The 24662-nt window shown below is 41.3% G+C and overlaps 1 protein-coding gene across 2 annotated transcripts in view; it reads left to right on the top strand.

Annotated features, from left to right (window-relative positions):
* Positions 1-22422, top strand: part of neto1l (neuropilin (NRP) and tolloid (TLL)-like 1, like) — a 303103-nt gene extending 280681 nt beyond the window's left edge. Inside the window, exon 10 of one of the 2 annotated variants that reach the window (XM_063035473.1) lies at positions 21790-22422. In XM_063035473.1, coding sequence (XP_062891543.1) covers positions 21790-21883 — 94 coding nt within the window. In that variant the 3' untranslated portion in view covers positions 21884-22422. Of the gene's footprint in view, positions 1-6181; positions 6545-21789 lie in introns of those variants that run through there. The other variant, XM_063035555.1, reaches the window with a different exon arrangement.
* Positions 22423-24662: the final 2240 nt, after the last annotated feature.

Consider the following 24662-nt stretch of genomic DNA (forward strand, 5'->3'; position numbering starts at 1 on the left):
TTAGGAGGTGAAGAGACCACATATCCTCTTGTGATAAATATTACAATTATGTGATTAAACAACAAGCTTAGTGAGTGGAAGATAATTCAAGAGTATCCACTAAAACCAAAGAGAGTTCTGTAGTGTAAATATTATCTAACAGGAATGCATGTTATAGATATATTAATAGGATGGGAACTTGCTATATTGCTTCAGACCTAGCGAAACGTAAAACTATTTCTATTTCACTCTCAATATATGAAAGGGGTATAAGAATGTCGGAATTGGAAGGAAAAAGACAAGAGCAACTTTTTAATTATATTGCTGCAAGGCTGATGATTTTTAAAAATATTAACAGAAATGATATAATCATTCATTTCTTTGCTTATTGTATAAGCTACTTTGGACTATTTATAATATATACACATCAATATACTCTATATTCAGACCTGGTGCATATAAACCATCACATGCTAGGTTAATAGCACATAACAAGAACAGTGCATGAATCAATAATTTTGATAAAGTAAAATGAAAGATTAACTATTTTTTATCACTTACAGCACCTTGCATATTTCACAGGAGAATCTGAAGTGAAAGGTTCTAGAAAAAGTGAATTAACTTACCTTTTGATAAATGTAAATAATTTATTATTATATGACAAGCAGGCAACCTCAGGCATCAAGAGCTTTAAATTTGCATTTTATGCTATTTTAGTAGTTCATCAGCAGTTCATTTTGTTCAATATTTAACCTCAATGAATATGTTTTGCAGCAGATAGTTTTCCCTGCTAAGACAACTTTTCTATGTTGACACACCTGACAGCACGGATCAAACGTATGCATGAAAAAGATCATATAAATGAAGTCATAAAGCATCAGAGATATCTATATCCATGTACAAAGTGACTTCTACTCTCTTGTACCATCTGTGAACAATCTTGTGTGTTTTATTGTTGGCTGGAACCAAAAAAATTGCAGAGAAATGCACATGGTATTTAAAATTTAGCGTAGACTTCCTGTTTAGCTGCATGGTCTGAGCATCTTGTTTGGTAGTGGCTGAACGTTACATTCTGCTGACAAATTTAGGTGCCATTAACGTCAATACAATTGAATTCAATTTTAGAAGCAGAGTATTTGGCACAGCCACAAGACATGGGAGCAGAATTGGGCTATTCGGCCCACCAAGCCTGCTCCACCATTCCATCACGTCTGATTTATCATCCCTCTCAAGCCCTTCTCCTGCCTTGTCACCAAAACATTAAACACCCTTACTAATCAAGTACCTATCAAACTCTGTTTTAAATCTACCCAGTGACTTGGCCTCCAAAGCTGTCTGTGGCAATGAATTCCACAGATTTACCTCCCTCTGGCGAAAGGAATTCTTTCTCATCTCTGTTCTAAAGGGACATCCTTGTATCCTGAGACTATGCACTCTGGTCCTGGACCCCTCCCCCTACTACTGTAAACATCCACTTTATGTAGGTCTTATGGTAGGTTTCAGTGAGTTTCAATGTATTGAAACTTCCATGGTAGTGACCAAATGCAAATTTCTACCTATCTGACTGCAAGTTCAAGTCAAATCTCTAAATCAAAATTGTTGAACTTGTTTCTGCAGAATGTGGTGACACCTTTCATTTAGGATTCTAGTATGCATCATTCATTTCACCAATGTATTGGGCAAGTTCATTTGAGGATCAATGCAATTTGATTTCCCTCCATGTTTCTGCAGTCATGACCTGAGCTTGAGGAGAATGAAAACAAAACACATTGCTGATGTCAAGTACTGTCGTCGATGTGATGTTCAGAAAGTGCTTTCCCATAACCATAAAATAGTGCTGCAGAATTTAAAAATATAAATACTAAGAATTGTCTCTTTAAATGTTCCTTCAAATTTATTTGCCGAATTGGTAGCTTAGTGCTACAACATTAGGTTTGCCAGTTACTTAACAATCATGAGGAAGACAATCAATATTTGTGATGTGTGAAGTTGCAAACAGAGTGACAAAGAAATACAATACAGACATGGCCCTTCAGTCCAATCCATCCATGTCAACTAATTTGCTCTCTCAGCTCGTCTCCATTTCCTGTGTTCAACCTGTATCCCCAGTTACTTCTCAAATGATACTACTGTACCTGTCCTAACCACTTCTCCTGGCAGTTCATTCCAGATGCTTACCACGCTCTGTGTGAAAAACGTTGCCCTTCAAGTCCCTTTTAACACTTTTCCTTATCACCCGAAACCTCTGCCCTCTAGTTTGGATTTCCCTCAAGACACTAAAGAGTATCTATCATCCACCTTATATGTGCCCATCATAATCTAAACATCTCTGTAACGTTGCCTCATTTTCCTATGTTCCTAGGAATAAAGACTTAACCTGGCCAGCCTTTCCCTATAATCTTGGAAGCATCCTTGTATATCTTTCTGCTTTAACCCCATTTTGCCTTTAGAGGATGATCAGAACTGTACACAATATGCCAGGTGTGGCCTCATCAATGAGTTATACAACAGCAACGTAATATCCCTACTCTGATGGTCATTCTCCTGGTTGAAGAAAACCAGTGTGTTCAGTACCTTTTCAACTATTCTGATGACCGCTGGCACCACTTTCAATGAGCTATGCTGGGTATCTCTGTTCCATTACTTAGTGCCCTACCATTCATTGTATAATCCCACATTGGTTTGACTTTTCAAAATGCGTCATCTCACAATTTTCTGCATTGAAATCCATTTTCTGCTCTTTGGCCTACTTCACTGTCTGATCAACATCCCCTGGTTATCAATGTTAACTTTCTTCACAATCAGCAGCACCTCCTTGTTTCACATCCTCCAGAAACATACTGATCAAGCCTTGTGCATTTGCATGCAAATCATTTGCAGTGTATAAATAACAAGTAGCAAGCATCCCAACACTGACTTCTGGGGCACATCACTTGTTACCAGAAAACAACCATTAGCCACCAATCTCTGCTTTCTGCCTCTGAGCTAATTTTGAATATATCTAATTCTCTCTTTCTGGCTATCCATCCCATAGGATGATGGTTCCTTTCAGTCAGTTAGTGGGATTGACCCCACTCCTCAGAAAGGAACAACGTGTGCGTGAATAGATTTTAGGTGAGTAGGGGGTTGCACAGGTCCAGACCCACCCTCTCTACATCCCCTCCCGGATCCAGCGGCATGGTGGGGTCCAAGACGGCTGGGGGAAGTTCTATTGCAGTGAATGGCCAGACCAAGCTTCGATGCAAGGGATGCCCTTTCCGCGCATCACGGCACGTGTTTGCTAGATGGCCGTTGACCCTACGAGAGGGTTCATCCGCCCTTTGATGGGTCTTGTTTTTCATCCTGCAGTGTGGCTAGCCACCCTCCTCACCAGGCAAGCCTGGTGGGGGAGCCGGTTTAGTCGCTGACCACCGGACCATGCGACAGGTAGTACTGGGTTACATGGTACCAGTAGCACTCAGACGAGTGACCTGACCAGAACTATCTAACTAGCTCACCCTGGATTCTATGGGACCTACCTTTCCAGACAAGCCTGCCACGTGGGACCTCATCAAAAGCCTTACTAGAGTCATAGAAAAGTACAGCACCAAAACCTGTTCTTCAGTCCAACTAGTCTGTACTGGACCATTTAAACTGCCTACACCTGTCGACCTGCACATAGCCGTCAATACCCCTACCATCCATGTACATACCCAAACTTCTCTTAAATGTTGAAATAAAGCTCGCATGCCCCACTTGTTCTCCTTAAGCTTTTCATCTTTCACCTTTAACCCATGACCTTGAGTTATATTCTCACCCAACCTCAGTGAAGCAGCGTGGTTGCATTTCCTTATCTATACTCCTCATAAATTCCAAATAGACAACAAAAACTGCCCTATCCTTGCCTGCCTTTTTAGTTACTTTTTTAAAAACTCTAACAGATTCTCAAAGCATGTCTCCCCATGTTAACTTATCCTAATCAGACTCTGTCTATCCAAATGCTGGTAGATCCAGTTCATCAGAATTCCTTCCAGTAGCTTCCCCGCCACTGATGTCTGGCTGATCAGCATGGTGCTCCTGGGCTACTTTTTTTAAAGAACAGCCACATTCCAGTCTTCAGGAATGTCACCAGTGGCTAATGACAGAGCAAATAGCTCCACAGCACCCTCTGCAGTTTCCTCTTTAGCCTCTCACAATGTCTGAGGATGTACTCAATCAGGCCCTGGGGATTTATTCACTTTAATGTGGCATAGGTCTGCAAATACATCCTCCCTGGTAATATGAATGTCCTCCAAAATATCTCCACGCCTTTCTCTCATCTCTTGAAAGTATGATATGTTTTTTTTTCTTGTCTTACTTATTTTACTTATGACAGTGCATTAGAAGAAGTTTTCCCTTAATGGATGTAATATTGAGCAATAAAAATATTCTGATTTCTGCTTAAGAAAAATGTTCTGAAGTTGGTACAGAAATTTCTTTGTTGAAGTATTGCTATTTTAAACTATCTACAGTACAATTATTAGTATAGAGCCTTGTAAGAAAATGTATTTCTAAAGCTGATCTACACATGCAAAATATTACTTGCTTGACTAAGCTCTCTGTTAAGGAAACAGTTGACTATTATACTATTTATAAAACTTTTTAAATTAGCAGCAATATTTTGCAAAATAAAAATTAATGCTCCTGTGAACAGTGCTGATCCATAAGGGAACTGAGTCTCTATATTGTTGTCCATCTCCAGTTAAGTCAGTTCCACTAGGTTATTAACTAGAGTTACACGTTCAAAAACACAAGGACACAAGTCCATAAGCAATCAGCCATTCAACCCCACAAACTACTACTCAACATGATCATGGCAAATTCCACCCCCCCCACCCCGGTCTCACCTCCTCTTTTATGCCAGTTCCCCACAGATCTCATTTTCCCAATTTTTCATAAAAATAGTTAATTCCTCTTTATTTTCATCCAATAATATTCACTCCCTAACTTTCTGGGGTAAAGAGCTCTAGCAATTTTCGATTCTCTGTGAGAACTTTCTATGCTTCTCAGTTTTAGATGACTGCCTAACGTTGTGGCTGTTTACCCTCACTAGTATGAATGTTTACCTTGTTATATTGTACTCTCTCAGGATCTTACATGTTTCAATAAGATCACCCTTTATCCTTCTAAAGTGCTAAGAACATAGATTTAGACACTCACAATAAAGCAACTCTCTCATACCTGAGAGTAGTTTAAACTGCCATTGGACTGAAGGTACAGTGAGGCTATGTCATATAGTAAATTAAATATTTTACTAGCCATTTAATAATTGGATTTTAATAAAGAAGAAACATTAATTGATCTAAGATACAACTTCCTTGTCCTTTTACTTCCTGTGCTAAATTATATACACATTGTGAAGAGTTTAGTGCAGATTATATAGATCTCAAGAAGTGAAAGCACCTAGTATTTTTAGGAGATAGGACTCCTGACAAAATTATTTCATTCCCATTCAATAAGCCATCAGCACATGTTTTCTTAGTGCACTAGAGTTCAGATAGAATAGGAAACCTTGCAAAACTTAAAAATCTTTCAAGCTAAATAATTTAGGGTAGAACTTATCGATAGTGGGAAATGTGCTTCAGGCAGTGAAGGTGAAGAACTACCATAGTCGGCAAGCAAAAAATGCTGGAAGAACTCAGCAGGGCAGGCAGCATCTACGGAGAGGGTAATTAGTTGACTATTTATCCTCCAGCATTCTGTGTTTGTTGCCCTGGATTTCCAGCATCTGCAGAATCCCTTGTCATAGAGTTATAAGGTGATAGTGCACAACAACACAGAAACAGGCCCTTTGGCCCATCTAGTCCATGTGGAAATATTAATCTGCCTAGTCTCATGGATCTGAACCCAGACTGCAGCCCTCCATACTTCTCCCATCCACATCCCCATAATCCACAACTTCCGTTATCAGCTCATTCCACATTCTCACCACCCTCTAAGATCAGGTTCCCCTTAAGTATCTCACCTTTCACCTTTAATCCATAACTTCTAGTTCTAGTCTCACCCAACAGTGGAAAAAGCCTACTTGTATATATCCTATCTGTACCCCTCATAATTTTGTATACCAAATCTCCCCTCATTCACCCATGCATGTTTATGATTCAAGGCCATTTCCGTTAATTGTACATTGTGTATTGAACCTACTGATTCATTGTGTTACATCTAAATTATTTTCATTATATAGACTGCTTGAGAATAATGTGCTGCTGGATGATTTTGAACATGCATCAAAGAATTTTGAAATTATGGACGTTGGTCACACGCCAGCATGAGTCTCTTGGACATCTATTTATCGCCTGTTTCCTGAACCAAATGTGATGTGCAGTAATGCTGCAAAGACCAGTCATGGTGTAGCCTTGTGTCATTGCTGCAGCCGGATCCGGGATGGTACAGATATGCATTTATATGTTTAAAACAAATACAGGCTGAAGGTGGAGTGCAGTGATGGAAGATGAGGCTTCGGGACACAGTATCTCAGCACTGGCGAGTAACTCCACAAACTCAACATAAATTAAACTACAATATGTCCGAAGTGGAGCTTCATAGAATCTGGGTGTTTTATCTTTTCTGTTTCATCACAATTCCAATTAATTTTAAGTAATATGAGTTCTATTTAGTCAGCTTCTTTTTGCTTCTTTGCTGGTAAATTGTTACCTACAATTGGAAAGTTTCATTTGTCCATGATAGAGAATGATAAAGTAATATAGTTAATTCTTTTAATGTTACTTACATCATTAATGTGTTTAGTACACAATAATATGCAATAATTGCTTTACTGTAGCTTATCATAGAGGACAATGACATCCTAGATTACTTGTAAAACCTGAGATTCTAAAGACAACTCTTACAGTAGGTCCCAATTAATTATAAAGGGATCTCAATATATTTTCAGGGAAGATTGAAACCTATGGAGTTATTCACAGCTTAGAACTAACATTTTTTTAACAGTATTGCTACTCATGCTTTTTATCCTTCCACTTCCATATCTTGCTTTTTCAGTCGACTACATGCCAGAACAATTGAGGAAAATTGAGACCTGTTGTAAAGCAAAATTTATAAGTAATATTAATTTGTTAGTGTTTGCCAGTATTGACTGATTGAACATGATAAACACGGTTGATTCCTGAAAAAAAAGTTGTCGCAAACTGATCATAGATAGGATATACAACTGTCATTCATTTGTTGAACATGTTTTTATCAATGGGTACAAGTTGCACAATACTGTACACTGCGCATTGCACTGGAATTACATGCATTTCTTTCGACAGATTCATGAAGTTGTATTTTTATCAATCGAGGCAAATAACAATACATTTCTACAGTATGAAGTGATAGTATGACAGAAAATGTAAACCTTTTTTGCATGAATTTGTATGAATATCCACTTTTGTCTAAAATCTTGGCCCAAGGCAATGTGTATGGGTGAATATACGCTTTTGACTGACGAACTTTGCAATTGATAAGACAAATCTTCATTTTATTGTGCAACATATTCCTTTATGATGGGGGATAAGCAAAGGGATGGAGGAGAATTTTCTGATAATGTGTCATGATTAGCCAGCATATAGGTGCTAAGAATTGCTAGCTTTGCTGGGAATTTCTCAGGAAGTGTACTTCTCAAAAACCCTCAGATCCTGCATTCGAGAACTTTTGTGTTGTTGGATAAAACTGCTAAAGACAGCATAGGAATAGAGTATTCTGTGGTGTTCTACTGAGATCCTTGCATGTTATTGAAAAGATCTCAGTAATTCTGGCTATAAAAAAAAGTATAAAACTATTTTTCCTCAACAAAGGGCAATGAAAAACTAAAGTGAAAATTTTGGATGGTTAGTACTCATTTTGGGGTGATAGCAGTGTTCTTAGAACTCAAAGCTGACGTATGGCGTATACATTAACATACCTGTGGGGCAAATTGTGCCAGGCGCCACTCAGGCACACAACTTGAACACCTGCTGAGCATTTTACGACACTAGTTGGCGTTAACTCTAAGTCGATGCTAATGTTTTCCTTTTGGAACTCAGAGTTCCAGCCAACGCCCCTCCTAACCTCACATGTCCGAATCCTCAGAAAGATGCAGGAAGGGTAGGTCAATGTCACAACATGAATGAATTGGTAACTGACTCTACGTTAATTGGCGGCTGTCTTACTTGGTAGTTGCTACGATTCTACTGATGTCTTGTTCTTGCTGCTGTTGTGTCTTGTTATCTAGGTCAAACAAGATTGGCAGATGCTGAAGTGGTTTTTCTGACGTGTAAGGTCCTGTATTCCAAGCACTGAGTTCATATTTGTTCGCACAATTAATTGGTGAGAAAGACTAGAATCAGAATCAGAATCAGTTTTATCATCACTGACATAGGTCATCATATTTGTTGTTTTGAGGCAGCAGTGCAGAGTAGTACATAAAATATGCTATAAATTACAATCAGAAATGTATACAGTTTATAAAAAAATTTTAAAAAGTAGTGCAAAAAGGAGTAAAACAGTGAGTTCATTGGCTCAGAAATCTGATGGTGGAGGGGAAGAAATTGTCCCTAAAATGCTGAGTGTGTTGTCTTCAGGCTTCTGTACCTCCACTCTGATTGTAGTAATGAGAAGAGAGCATACTTTTGGTATTTGAGGTCTTCAATGATGGATGCCACGTTTTTGAGGGATCATCTTTTTATGATGACCTCAATGATTGGGAATCTAGTGCCCATGATGCAGCTGGCTGAGTTTACAGTGCTCTGGAGTTATTTTCTGATCCTGGCCAGCAGCCACTCCATAATAAATGGTGGTGCAAGCAGTTAGGTTTTGATGATGGACCAGATCTTCTCAAACTCATCGTGAAATACAACTGCTCGGAGAAGACAAGGCAGTAAAAAGGAGAGGATGAACGTTAAAAAACCTGAACTGAGAGCCATACTGTATTTGCCTAGGGTGTCCATGGATTAATTCTTCATCTGAAATTCCATTGAGGGCATCTCATATGTCTGTTATAAAGACTTCCTCACTCTGCTTTAAGTCCATAAGGTCTTCCTCACTAGGTGCAGTGCATTCTCCAACTCTAACTGCAGTCTTTCAGTCTTGATGAACATTGACCATGAAGATAATCTTGTTTTGAATATTTTATGCATCTGGGCTGAACGTGGAGATTCAGAATATGAAGCAGACTCCTTCTTCTTCTCCTTTCATCTCTTACACCTATCACTTCCCAGCTTCTCACCTCATCCCCCCTTCTCCCAACCTACCCACCTTCTCCCTCATCTGGTTTCACCCATCACCTGCCAGCTAGTATTCCTTCCACTCCACCCCAGCTTCTTATTTTGGCTTCTTCTCCCTTCCTTTTCAGTCCCAATGAAGGGTCTTGTCCCAAAATGCTGGCTATTTATTCCTCTCCATTGATACCACCTGACCTGCTGAGTTCCTCCAGCATTTTGTGTGTGCTGCACAAGAATTTTAGTTCTGTATTTACTTTTTGTATAACAGAGATTAATGATGCTCGCTATTCAAAGTGAGCAAATACTTTTTGAATTAAAAAGTGGGAGTCAACCCATACCTGCTTTACAATTGTGATCTTTCCAACGGCCAGAATACCTTGGACAGCAGGTTCATTACAACTGCCACTGCTGCTTATTTGTTCTGCCCTGTATGAGAAAGAAAAGCATTTTACTCTGGCAACATCATGCGCATGTGACCTAATACAGAAAATTGCACACGTCAATACTTGGCACCATGGCAACGGTCATGATATTTTCATTTTGCTAGGATCCAATGTGCCAAACTAAAGGGTAGCTATCAGAGGAAGGCTACCTGCCAGTGATATTGTTGATGACTGAGGAGCCTAACACATCATACTGTAGGTAAACATCATGGATTTGAAGAATCCCGTACCACACACAAAATCTGTGAGGGTAAATAATGATTCCACTGATGAAGTAATCTAAATTAGCATTCCAGTACTCAGTGTAGAAGACAGCTCTTGGAATCAGCAAAAAAGAAGTATCACAAAGAAGAGTAAATGGAAAAAGGGAAAACCTATGAAGCCTTGGCTTCTGCTTCGGCTCAAGTAGCTGGTTCTAAGAGTTCTTATTGCTTGCATAACAATCAAGAGAGTTTTCTGAAAGTCTTGACTAAAATTTACTTCCCTCTTTAAGATTTCTCATTGTACTTTGCCATTGCTTGCTACATTCACATGGACTGACCTATCACCTTCACAAATACATATTTAGTGTACTTACTTGATTTCATGTGGGCCGAGGACTAATGACTGCTACGAACATGGGGCCATTCCAATGGTGGCACTTGAGGCCCAAGCTGTTTGCCGCTAATCATTGGGCTTATACATTCTTTTGCAAAAAAAGTTAAGTCCAAGGCGAGCACCAGGATGTAGAGGGAGGTCCACCTGGGATCGAGTCAGGTTACTTTGAATGAAGTATCAACTATTGTTGGCTAAGCTGAGATGCAAGAGACTGCAGATGCTGGAACCTGCAGCATGATACAGTAAAAAGTGCTGGAGGAACTCAATGAGTCAGCAGCAGCAATGGAGGGAAATGACCCGAAGGACAGAAAAGAAATAAAGGGCCACAACCCAAGACACCAACCATTTCCCACTGTAGATGCTGCCTGACCCACTGAGTTCCTCCAATATCTTCTGTGACGATTACAGATTAATTGACAATTGTGTTATTTGATAGTTGCCATAATTCTACTTGTGTTTGGATCTTGTAGCTGTATCATGTTGCATAGCTCAGACAAGCTTGCAGATGCTGAAACAGATTAGGACTTCAGCTGAGGTTGAAGTAAAGTGCTGGATTGTGGCCTTGGTCTAGAATCAGATTTGGATCAGGGCAACTTCAAATTGAGGACTGAGTCAGAATTATACAATTTAGCATGTAGCTGGCTATAGATAATCTGATCCCAGGTTAAACCAGCAGCGGGCTTAAATTCCATTCAAAGTGTAAATGATAACTCCCAACCAAGGAGAGTGGTGCAGTGATGCAGTGGGTAATGCTGCTGTTGCACGGCTACAGAGATGTTGTTTCAATCCCAGCCTCTGGCGTTTACTGGGTGAAGTCTGCATGTTCTCCCTGTGACTGCATAGATCTTCCCTCCAGATATTCAGGCTCCCTTCCACATTTCACAGGCATAGTAGTTGTTAGGCTAATTGGTTACTGTAAATTCCATCAAATGCAGATAGGCATACACACAAGAGATTGTGTGGATGCTGGAAATCCAGAGTGATATACACAAAATGCTGCAGGAACTCAGCATGTCAGGCAGAATTTTAGTCCTGATGAAGGGTTTCAGCCCAAAGTATTGACTGCTTATTTCTTTCCATAGTGTGGCACGTGGCCAAGTGGTTAAGGCGTTTGACTAGCGATCTGAAGGTTGTGAGTTTGAGTCCCAGCCGAGAAAGCGTGTTGTGTCTTTGAGCAAGGCACTTAACCACACACTGCTCCAGACCATCCAGATGAAAATGGGTACCGGCAAAATGCTGGGGGTTAACCTCGCGATAGACTGGCGTCCTATCCGGGGGTGGGGGTGGGGGGGGGGGGAGTCTTGTATTCTCAGTCGCTTCACACCACAGAAACCGGCATAAGCACCGGCCTGATGAGCCTATAAGGCTCAGGACAGACTTTAACTTTGACCTTTCCATAGATGCTGCCTGGCCTATTGAGTTCCCCCATCGTTTTGTGTGTGTAGAGAGAATAGGTAGGTTACAAGCAAATAAGTAAGGGAATGCTACTGATGGAATTGATTGGATGGAATGGATGACCTCCAGGGTCATAAAGAAATAAAAGGAATCTCAAGAAGTTGCTTTGAGCAACATGCGCATGTGGACATGTACGTGTGCACACGTGTGTATGCATATATGTGCACATATGTGTATGTGCACATTTGTGCATTAAAATGTTTAGAAATTTTAGGTATTGCCATTGTGCAAATTGTTGCAATGAAAGGTAAACTTCTCTTGGATTAATTTTCCTATTAAAACTTTTTTTTTCATTTAATTAACTAAAGGGCATTAAAACATATGGTAAACTCGTACTGTGAGCAGGATCCTTCAAAATTTGAGCCAGTATTGTTGGTTTTCATCCAGACCTGATCTTGTGCATCTTGGATGTGTTATTCAGATTGTTCCCTGCTGGCTCATGTTATGAGACAAATAATTCCATTATGTTCTGCACTTCTGCAAAATGAACCAGTGCTGACTGACAGCAGCTGACAACTTGCCTCCATGGATTAGATGGCAGTCAGCGACCGAATCGGAGCATAGCTCATAGTCTCTGCTCAGCTTGCAAGCTGCTGCACTGCAGAAGGATGGCACGAGGGAGATTGTCCTGGTCTGCTGATGCAGTCCTCAGCATCTGAGTTGTCAAGGTGTACAGATAAAGGGAACTGCAGGGTAAGGAGCCCAGGAGACCTAACAGGAATGCCAGAAGAGGTGTTTAAGGAGATCAGAATTTGCAATAATTTCTTTGAGTACCAAGATACAGTGCTGCAAAAATTCCAATGATCTCCCTTGTCTGATTGAACCGACTAGAAGCAACACAAATGCCATTTACTAGCCACTGCACCATTACACCATGCGCTTCCAATTTCTCCAGTGGTCACATGTGCATCACACACCTCTCACTCAGTTACAGGTTTCTGAAAGTTTCTTAAATGTCCCTGATCTATCTGCCTCTACCGCCACCCTTGGTACTGCTTTCCATGCGCCCACCTCTCTCTGTGTAAAAGCCTACCACTGAGTTTCCACTGCCGTATACTTTATTTTATGTGCATACTCTTGCACTCTATTACACACTTGTTGGGGAACGTTGCTGTCATTTACAAACTACTGCATCCAACAGTAAGAGCATCTTCTGTGTCCCTATCCTGTTATAGGGTTATAGGATGCCCAGGACTGTGGTCATAGGTGAACCAGAAATTCATCTCATTCTTTTACCTCAATACCTTCAGGTGTTTCGACCATCTGCTCTTGACTTTCCACTTCCCTCATCATGACCATACTCTGAAAGACTCCATAACTCAGATGCATGAAATACAGTGCACAACAACTCCTGCCTACCGTGACACAGGATACCAAAGATGAAGAAGATTCGATGGTTCCATTTAACATCGGACAATGTATACAGTATACAACCTGAAATTCTTACTCTTCACAGACAGCCACGAAAACAGAACCTCAAAAGAATAAATGACAGAAAAATATTAGAACCCCAAAACCTCCTCTCCCCCTCCCACGGACAAGCAGCAGCAAAGCATCAACCCTTCCCCCTCCCCCTCCCCACTTATTTCAGCAAGAGCATCAGAACCCACCACATTTAGAGCCTGTGCTGTCACTTAAATCTCCCCTTTTTCAGATTGCCTGGCCAACTGATACCTCAGCTGGGGAGATTGCCGGTGGGTCCATAGATAACAACTTGTGACTGTACCTTAATAAAAGTTCAAAGTTCAATGTAAACTTACCAAGTACAGGTATGTCACCAAATGCTACCTTGAGATTCATTTTACAAAAGGCATTTATATTCTTATCTAAGAGTGTCCTGGTCCCATCAATCATTTGATCCAGATTATAAAATGATATAGTCAGAAATCAGGCCATCCGAGCCCAGAGCTGCTTGTGATCACCCTAATGGCCCCCTGCAATTGCCCATTCTCTAATGGAGCAAACTCACACTGACTTAGCTGCATCCAGAGGAAGAGCATTGAGCAAAAGGACCAGGGTACGAAAAAATACGTGAATGACAAGCACCAGAAGAATGCACAAAATTGGTTACCCAAAACTCGTCTTATTTGAAAACATTAAGAGCGTTGAATATTTCTGAGGATTGTATGTGGATTGTCATCAGTTGGATATACTTGCATTTATGCTGTCAGTTGTGTACTCAAGTCCTACTATTTCTCATTCATTTCACAAATTTACACTGAATATAATGCTTGAAATACACGTGCCAAATGGTTTAAAAGGTGGAATACCCCGGTGGCCACGCTTTTAATTCAACTTCCCATTCCCAGTCTGACATATTGGTTCATGGTCTCCTCTACTGCATCTCTCGGGTTGGAGTAGCAACACCTCCTATTTCATCTGAATAACCCTCCAACACTGATTGCTCTGACTTTCAGAAATTTCTAGCCCCTCCCTTTCCCTCTTTTCCATTCCCCCTTCTGGCTCCCCTCTTACCCCATCTCTTCTCCTCTCCAACCCATCACCTCCCTCCCTTGTCTCCTTCCCTTTCTCACAAGGTGCAGGGTCTGCTCTCCTATCAGGTACCTTCTTTTTCAGTCCTTTATCATTTCCACCCTTCCCTCCCAGCTCTTTACATTACCTCCCACCCCCACCTTCCCCCTCACCTGGTTTCACCTATCACCTGCCATCTTGTACTCTGCCCCTTGCCCCACCTTCTTATCCTGGCTTCTTCCCCCTTCCTTTCCAGTCTTGATGAAGCATCTCAGCCCAAAATGGGGCATGTTTATTCCCCTCCATAGACTCTGCCTGACATGCTGAGGTCCTCCAGCATTTTGTGAGTTGTTGCTTTGCATTTACAGCATCTCTAGTGTAAATAGTTTAAATCATGATTGATAATTTGATGGCATTGGAAGATTAAGGAAAATAAAAGCCAATAAGGCACCGGGATATACTGATTGACACCTTAATGTTTCTTCAAAGGCTGTGATGTAATATATGATGATACACAAGATGTCTTCTTCCAAAATTCAATTGGCTATGGAATGGTTCCTAACGCTAACCTTCACACTGCTCTACTGACTCGCACCCCGACAAACCCTGACTCACACCCCCATCTACCCTGATTCACATCCCCACAAACCCCGACTCACCCCCCCACATACCCTGAATCACACCCCCACATACCTTGACTCACACTCTCACAAACCCTGATGCACCCCCACATACCCTGAATCACACCCCCCACATACCCTGACTCAAACCTCCACAGACCCTGACTCACACCCCCACATACCCCAACTCACCCCCCTTGTACCCTGACTCACACCCTCACATACCCTGAATCACACCCTCCACATACCCTGACTCACACCCCCCACATACCCTGTCTCACACCCCCACATACCCTGACTCACACCCCCACATACCCTGAATCACACCCCCACATACCCTGACTCACACTCTCACAAACCCTGACATGCACGCCACATACCCTGTCTCACACCCACCACATACCCCGACTCACACACCCCACATACCCCGATTCACCCCCACGTACCCTGACTCACACCCTCACATACCCTGACTCACACTCTCACAAACCCTGAGACGTACCCCCACATACCCTGAATCACACCCCCCACATGCCCTGACTCACACCCCCACATACCCCGACTCACCCCCCACATACCCTGACTCACATCCCCACACACCCCGACTCACACCCCCACATACCCTGACTGACACCCCCACATACCCAGACTCACACCGTCACAAACTCTGACACGCACCCCCACACACCCTGATTCACACCCCCACATACCCTGAATCACACCCCCACATACCCTGACTCACACTCTCATAAACCCTGACATACACACCACATACCCTGTCCCACACCCACCACATACCCCGACTCACACACCCCACATACCCCGATTCACCCCCACGTACCCTGACTCACACCTTCACATACCCTGAATCACACCCTCCACATACCCTGACTCACACTCTCACAAACCCTGAGAGGCACCCCCACATACCCTGAATCACACCCCCCACATACCCTGACTCACACCCCCACATACCCCGACTCACCCCCCACATACCCTGACTCACATCCCCACACACCCCGACTCACACCCCCCACATACCGACTAACACCCCCACATACCCAGACTCACACCCTCACGATCTCTGATACGCACCCCCTCACACCTTGATTCACACCCCCACATACCCTGACTCACACCCCCACAGACCCTGACTCACACTCCCCACAATCCCTGACTCACACCCCTACAATCCCTGACACGCACCCCCACATACCTTGACACGCACCCCCGCATGCCCTGACACGCACCCCCGCATGCCCTGACTCACACCCTCACATACCCTGACTCACACCCCTACAATCCCTGACTCACACCCCCACATACCCTGACTCACACTCCCACATACCCTGACACGCATCCCCGCATACCCTGGCTCACACCCTCACAAACCCTGACTCACACCCCCCACATATTCTGACACACACCTCCACATACCCTGACTCACACCCCCCACATACCCTGACTCACTCTCCCCACAAACCCTGACACGCACCCTCACATAGCCTGACACGCACCCCCACATACCCTGACACGCACCCCCGCATACCCTGACTCATGTCCCCACATACCCTGACACGCACCCCCACACACCCTGACAATCACCCCCACATGCCCTGACCCACACCCCGACATACCCTGACTCACACCCCCACACACCCTGACAATCACCCCCACACACCCTGACAATCACCCCCACATGCCCTGACCCACACCCCGACATACCCTGACACGCACCCTCACATACCCTGACTCACAACTCCACATACCCTGACTCACACCCTCACATACCCTGACTCACACCCCTACAATCCCTGACACGCACCCCCACATACTCTGACTCACAACTCCACATACCCTGAAAATCACCCCCACATACCCTGACTCACACCCTCACATACCCTGACTCACACCCCTACAATCCCTGACACGCACCCCCACATACCCTGACTCACAACTCCACATACCCTGACTCACACCCCCAAATACCCTGAGAAAGATTTTTTTTAAATATTGAAATCTTCTCGATGTACAGGACATCATTCCTCCCTATTCAGTAACACCAACATTTTTTACTCAACCTCACTAGGAGAAAATAATCTTTCTAAATGACTTAGTGCAAAATTCATCCACAATATTTTTTTCTGAACTAGGTAGTTTTCTGGGACACAATATATAAGATGTTGATGTTTTGGTATCATTGACCTGCTTCACCCGAACAGAAAGGGGATGTTCACTAATATCTTTTAATTGGTCAGAGCATCAGTCTTAGTTGCACACTAGATGTCAACCTCTTTTGATAATCGCAATTGTTATACAGACCCAATCTACATTTTCTACCTTCCCCTGCTGTTTGCATAGCAGACAGATCTCAACTGTTGCAGGGATTTTGGCAGGCAAATCATGGTAGTTCAGACCCTGAATGTCTGCTTCAACGAGGACAACTGTGTTTCCTGTTTCATGCATGTGTCATTGTTGATCAAGAACAAATCACCAGGAATGCAACAGTTTATTGACCTGAACTTTGTTTCCCAAGACTCCCTGACTTTGCTGCTTAGGTCTATTTTTCCTAAGATTTCTAACATCCACAGTATTTTTGTTTAATGTATTCTTTGGGTTTCTTTTTGAACATTAGCAGTATGCAAATTGTCCCATTTATATGTGTACAACAACAATAAATATACATACATTAAACTTAATAGAATGCAAAACTGTACTATAAGTTTGTTAATTTTGCATGTATTATTCTTATTTAGCCTTCTGAAATCAGTAAGAGGGTTTGAAAATTGCATAGATTATGTTCAGATTTAAACCAATTGTACATTAATGTCAAAGCATTTTAATTTTGGTTTTACATCTTACAGAATGAAGCAAACTGTGAATTATTATTACTGAGGGACAAACTGAAAAGAAAGCCTAGGCAGATTCTATTTGTTAAACTTTATTGAGCATCTTTAATCTTAGAAATAGGACTTAACTATATGAATTACTTGATTTGAAATAAAGATAATTTTTATCTTTAATATAAAACACTTGCATAAAATACTGGCATAATTAAATGTGGTTTTATTTTCAAAGCTTCCCTTATGGATCATTTTTGCCATGCATTTGTGTTTTTCCTGCTTTCAGCAGGTTCTTCTGCACAATTTATCATTATCTCCTGGCAGCACATCGCTATTGTGATATTTCTCACATATTGCCATTAGTTTCTCTTTACCTAACCTCTGCCCAAACAAGACTTGCAAGTATTGATTTAATCCAAGTAATGGTCTCTGCCCTTGTGTCTCTTCATTGGACCATTAAAGTTAAGAGCAACCTCATGCAAGATCTTTAGTTCCCTTCCTGATCTATTTGTTAACCAATTCAATGGAATCATCACTGAATGATTATCTCAGTGACTGCCATCATTACATTAACCTGCAACTCTTTACTAAGCATAAGAATATTTGCTTTCAGTAACGTAGCTGTTAGTGCAACGCCTTCACAGCTCGGGGCATCTGAGTTTGGAGCTTGATTCTGGCACCGTCTGTAAAGAGATTGAACGTCCTCCCCATGAACAAGTGGGTTTCCTCCAGAGGCTCTGGTTTCCACCCACAGTCCATTTAGGAGATTAATTGGCCATTGTAAATTGTCCTGTGATTATACTCATGTTGAACAGGTGGGTTGCTGTGTGGTACAGCTCATTGGGCAGACAGGGCCTGCTTTGCCGTGTATCTTTAAATAAATAAATAAATAAAGCCCTGACAATCATGTGTAGCTGTGGTATTTGTTGTATAATAGATTATGATTGATGATACAGTAGGCAAAGGAAATTGTGGAACTCACTTTGATAAATACTTGACTCATCAATCACTAAGATCAATCTCAGAAGATATAATCAATCTATTGGGCTCACTCAAGGTTATTCTTCCATTAACAAAGGCTTTATTATCAAAGCTCAGCTGTTCAGTTGGAGTGAGCAGAGCCCAGATGCAATGTAATTGTCATCATCAATCCTTTATTACAGCAGGATCATTAAAACAAAATATGTTTTGGTTTATTGAGATGCAGATTCTAATTCCCAAACTGTCCGATTATTTCTAATGTATTGAGTGAGATAATCAGTTTGAGCTGAAACCTGATCTCTAACCAACATTATTGCAGGAATCTCTGAAATACATATTATATCTGATCAGCCTGAATCTTCTTTCTAAAAATACATGCATGGAATTAAATTTTACTGTCAAAATAGTGGTTCAGCTAATGGTGCTTGTTATTATTTATGTGAGAATGGTAGAACAGATGATGTGGTTTTCTGCTAATGTGTAAAAGTAGTTGCCCAAGCCTAATTAGTACTCCAGAAATATAGTTCTATTTGCCGATCCTTCATCATTGGAACCCACTGAACAGCCATATTAAAGCAATTGATAGAAATTAAATAATAAAAAAAAGATTAAATCCTGTTACTATCCTTATGTATGGCTTTAACATCACATTAATTGCACCCAATATCTTTCAGACCAAAAATTACCCAATACAAATATAGAGACTTATTCCCCCATGTTACAATATTTCAAGAATGTAATTGTGCAGTATAATATTTATATAATATTCTATCTTTTTTCTATCATTCTATTTCTATTTTTACCAATGATTCACCATTGAATCCAGACTCTGGTTTATGTACATTCCATTCTCAATCCCTCTGCAGAGACTAATTCCCAAAATATTCAGTTCATTGTAATATATAGTTTACAGTACAGGAAAACCAAAAGCCAGTCTGCTCAGTTGAAGAAATTCAAAGATCATCAGGAACTAATCCCAGATTTTTTCTCTCCCCCTACTGTGACGTTATCACTTTAAACATAAAACAACTTGCAATGTAAAAATTAAAGTATCAAAACATTCTCCTGAATTCTAACTAAGAATAGAAGGTTCTGGAAATGCTCAGAAGATCGGCAACATCTGTGGAAAGAGTATAAGAAATTACAACCTGTGGAATTACAACTGGACTTCAAGCAGTGATACCTTTATCCAGCATTTATTTTACCATGGAGCGCCTCCAGCAGAGTGCAAGGCTCTGAGCTACAGAGCAATTTCAGCATTTATTTACACTGCTGAACAGGTGAATACATGTGACTACAGGCATGCAAGTGAATCTGTTGTACAAGCAGATATACAAAACCAGGAGCAATTAAGTACATCCATAGCACAAGGTATTTTTAATCATAGAACAGACAGTGACTGAATCATATGAGTGCACGTTCCCCTTTTATGCACTCAAATGCTGCATCCTGATCATTAAAGACTGCAAATCTAAGCTTAGGACATTGGGTTACAAAAATTCATTGGGTTACAAATTTCAAATAGAAAACTGCAATTTAGTTGCTTAGTTCACTAACCCTTTTGCTGACCATTTTTCCACAAAACCATATTCTCATCATTATGTTTAACAGGCTGAGTTTTCCAAGTCTATGGGTCTTCCAGACCGTCCAACATGAAAACGTGTGGTTTGGCTTTTTATACTATAATTATGTCAGACTTACATTTTTTAAAGATTTCATTAGTCATGAATTCAAGTAGGCTCAGCTTCACAGGGCAATGAAGAAGACTGCTTTCACTGCACTCTGTTTTGTGCGTATGTTTTCCATTGTAATATTTAACTGAAGAGATCAAGATGGACAGCCGTCACGGAATTGCAGTCAGCGGTGCTGTAATCACAAAATGCTTCAGAGTATTAGTCAATTGAAGGCTTGTGCTTCAGGGTGACATGGTAGCATAATGGTTAGCACTATTGCTTTACAGCGCCTACAACGGGGGTTCAATTCCTACGGCTGTCTGTTAAGACTTCGTCCCTTGTTCTCCTGACGTGTGGGTTTCCTCCGGGTGCTCCAGTTTCCTCCCACAGTCTAAAGACGTACAGCTTAGTAGGTCAATTGGTCACATGGGTGGAATCGGCTGGCATGGATTCACTGGGCCAGAAGGGCCTGTCACTGTGCTGTATCTCTAAATGAATAAATGAACTAAGATAAAAGTGTTTCCACAATGATCATTTTATTTATTTAGTTATTTATTGAGATAAAGCGCAGAATAGGCCCTTTGGCCCTTCGATCCACGCTGCCCAGCAATCCCCCGATTTAACCCTAGCCTAATCACGGGACAATTTACAATGACCTGTTAACCTACTAACCAGAACGTCTTTGGAATGTAGGAGGAAACAAGAACACCTGGAGGAAACCCCATGCGGTTACAGGAAGAAGGTACAAACTCCTTACAGAGAGCAGCAGGAAGTGAACTCTGCTCGTTCGTAAGGTGTTGTGCTAACCATTATGCTACCACGTCGCCCTGTGTCACTGTTTGTGGAAACTGACTGGGATATCATTGTGTTGGTGACATTGAAATGCTTGTTCCTACTTTGGCTGCAAGAAACTGATTTTTCTGCTATTCATCTGTATTGCAAAAACCTAGGCAAGGCTGGTTATGTGGAATGCCATAAAGAAACCAAAAAGAATGCCAAAGAACAAGTGAAGATAAAGCATATCAAGTGGCCATGATTAACAGACATCAACCTTAAGTTTTAAAATTGTGGCTGTATGAAAAAAATGGAGGAATGCTTCTTGTCTTCAAATTATTGAGGATTAAAGGAGAGGTGAAGCAAGTAAAATAATAAAGATTGAGGCTCGCTGTAAGAAAGCTAAGCGGGGAAAAGGAAGAAAGATGCCAATAAAAATTGATGTCCAAAATTAGCAAGAAGATTGCCTGTCACATAAGAGCTTGTTACCTGGAAGGTTCCCAAAATCAGTATATGCTTTGTTAAGTAGATACTGTCACAACCATCAGCTGGTTGAATTAGTGAAATTATTTCCTGCGATCTATTGATATTTGAACAGAATGCAAAAAGAATTAATGGATTCGTTATCTCCTGATTCTTTACTAATATAATAACTTTTTCAGTGGACACGTGGTTGACAGAATACTTTACCTTGGGCTTTCTTATGATGTTAACTATGTTCTTATCCTCTTCTTCAGGGGGATGCTCCTGAGGATGGACGAGAATGACAGTGATGAATGTGAAATACATCAAGAGAGACAAACAGAACCTTACTTCCTCCACCACTGTTAAACAAAGCTCACCGTCCACCCACTCCCACCCCCTCACCTTGGCTAACTAACTAGGATGTCCAACATATTTTCAGGCTCTTTGCCATTAGCATCATTTCCAGTCTCACACTGCAGCACATAATAGATGCAGAGAGAGAAAAAAAATGAATAATTCTAAGTGCCTGAGCCCATACTCATCGACCGACAGGGATTGGATTCGCATAATTGGCGGAGCATTTATTAAATAGAAACTTCAGGTTTGGAAACTGCTGCAATTAATTCTTTGCAGTGAAACTACCACCGTTTAAACTATAGGCATCTCAGCCCAGCATATGGCTTGATTCATCGCACTCTAACTGCATGTGATTGATGCCCAGAGTGAATATATTTTGCATCTTAATGCAGTGTTTTCTCCAGTACAGCAAGTTTCTACCAATGAAAGTGCAATTCCAATTTTAAAAAAACAAATTGTTTTCAGAGAAATATTTGCTTAGTAAGTCCAAATCTCCCAGCTCACAGTCATATTTGGACACAGCAGGAGCAATGAAATATTCTTTGATATTATCGCCCCAAAAAGAGAATGTAATTATTTCGGATGTCTCCTCCGAGCATTAACATTAAATTGTAAAAATGTCTGTGTAATTCTGCATTTATTGAGGAGGTGCTGTCGTTTAAATGCAAAAAAGTTCCATTTTGAAATTTGAATACTGCAATATAAAACCAAGAACATGACATTATACTGAGTTTGTTTCCAGTTTTATTTCCATTATACATGAGACATTCTGTTCCCACGAGCTGCCAGTTCTAACTGTCGAATATGTATGTTGTTGTTCCTTTTGTTATTGCATTGCTTTAGGCTTTTTACAAGAAATGGAAATAAATAATTAAATTATTGAACAGAGGTTTTTCTTTATTATTTGAACGTTGCATTGAAACAAAACAACTGTGGCGCCTTGGAGTTGTTATACTTGTGTAACATGTGCACAGCTCCAAAGAGTCAAATTCCCTGCTTCAATCCTTTATTAGCAATTAGCAAGCATACAGTTCAGCATCATTGAGCGTTATCTCAGCGGTTAGCGAAGATATCACGTCCACGGTCCTACGCTACAGACTGCCACAAATACACAACTTAACCGGTTTGCTTTTACCATGTCGCAACTAATGTGACTAGTTACCATAATACACATCATAATTGTGCAATACAGAATGCATGGCTCCTACAGGTGGTTCCATTCTGTTCAGCCACCTTCAATCCCGATATCTTGACAACTACCTACAGAAGTCATTTTCAGTTTTGAATGAATGCACTCATTTGGGAATTTTTTCCTGGATGTCTCTGAAATTAGTCTCCTCCTTTCATCCCTTAGTAGCATTGTTATAATCAATGGCCAGTCCCGATGAAGGGTTTTAGCCTGAAACATTGACTCCTGATTCCTTTCCATAGATGCTGTCTGATTTGCTGAGTTCCTCCAGCATTTTGCTCTTCTAATCAATGCCACTTGTTCTGGTGTCCTCCATAAGACGAAGTACAGGGTAATGAATGTGTTCTGTCTTTAGAGATCTTGTTCAATTCCAATCGTCCATAGATCATAAAATATTCTTTCAAAACTATTCAGTTTGTTCACCATATCTCCGGAGTGTTGTAAAAATCGGATCAGAATTATACAAGACTAATGAGAAAGTGAAGAGTGAGAAGCAATTTCTACTGCCGTTGGTAGGAATGAGCATGCTGTCAAAGCATATGTTGGGCATTTGAATTTAATAATATTGTGGCAGCTTGCTCATATGTAGGGGTGTCCATGTGTTGGATGTTTTTAACCAGGAGACAGCCTGGTTTAGAGGAACAAACAATTCAGTTACACGTATTTTATTTTACAAACTAATTATACATAAAAGCTGCTTTGCACATGTTCAAGATCAATTCTGAGTTGTTTAGCAGTCCAGGAAGTTAGCTCAAAACAATCTGGGCATAGTTCACCTTAGCATAGATGATGTTTGTCCATGTCATTCACATAGTTGATGATGTCATAGATCACACTGTGCTCACCTCTTGCCCTGTTGAACAAGGTGAAGCTGAGAGGGGGACCCAATGACCTTTTTCTCTTCACTCACAAAGAATTCCAGAGGAATATCATGCAAGATTTAGAATGAGATGGCAACTGAAAGGACGACACATCATGGGCATCACGGCAGTACAGTGGTTAGTGCAATACCTTCCGCTAACTACTCCGCCACGCTTGTAGCTCTGGGTGTTCCGGAGGCTGAAGTTCAGTCCTGGCGTCCTCTGTTTGTACGTTCCTCCCCTTGTGCGTGTGGGTTTCCTCCGGGTGCTCCAGTTGCCTCCCATAGATTGGTAGGTCAATTGGTCATGATAAATCGTCCTGTGATTAGCCGAGGGTTAAGTCAGTGGGTTGTTGGGTGGTGTGGCTCAGAGAGCCAGAAGGGGCCTGTCTCTAAATAAATTAAATAAATGCACACATCATCATCCAGCCTCTTTATTCAGTCGCCTGCACTATGTTACATAATTCACTGGATTGCTCTTCACTGATTGCAGAGTTTTTCCTACAGTGGCCATCAGCCCGTCGATCACCCTGCTATAGGTGGCAGGGAACCGGTTGGGTCACTCACTGGCAATTGAAGGAGATGCATTCTGTCCCCATTCACACTGTCTATGGCAGCGTTCTCTGTCTCAGTGGTCACCAAGGCCACAAATTGACAACTACAGGTTCTGTGCAGAGGTCCCAACGTGAATGATAGAGCTCCCATTTCAGTGCATGAATCTAGTTGTAAATGCATTTGTG

This window comes from Mobula hypostoma, chromosome 1, assembly GCF_963921235.1.
Source record: "Mobula hypostoma chromosome 1, sMobHyp1.1, whole genome shotgun sequence".
NCBI lineage: Eukaryota > Metazoa > Chordata > Chondrichthyes > Myliobatiformes > Myliobatidae > Mobula > Mobula hypostoma.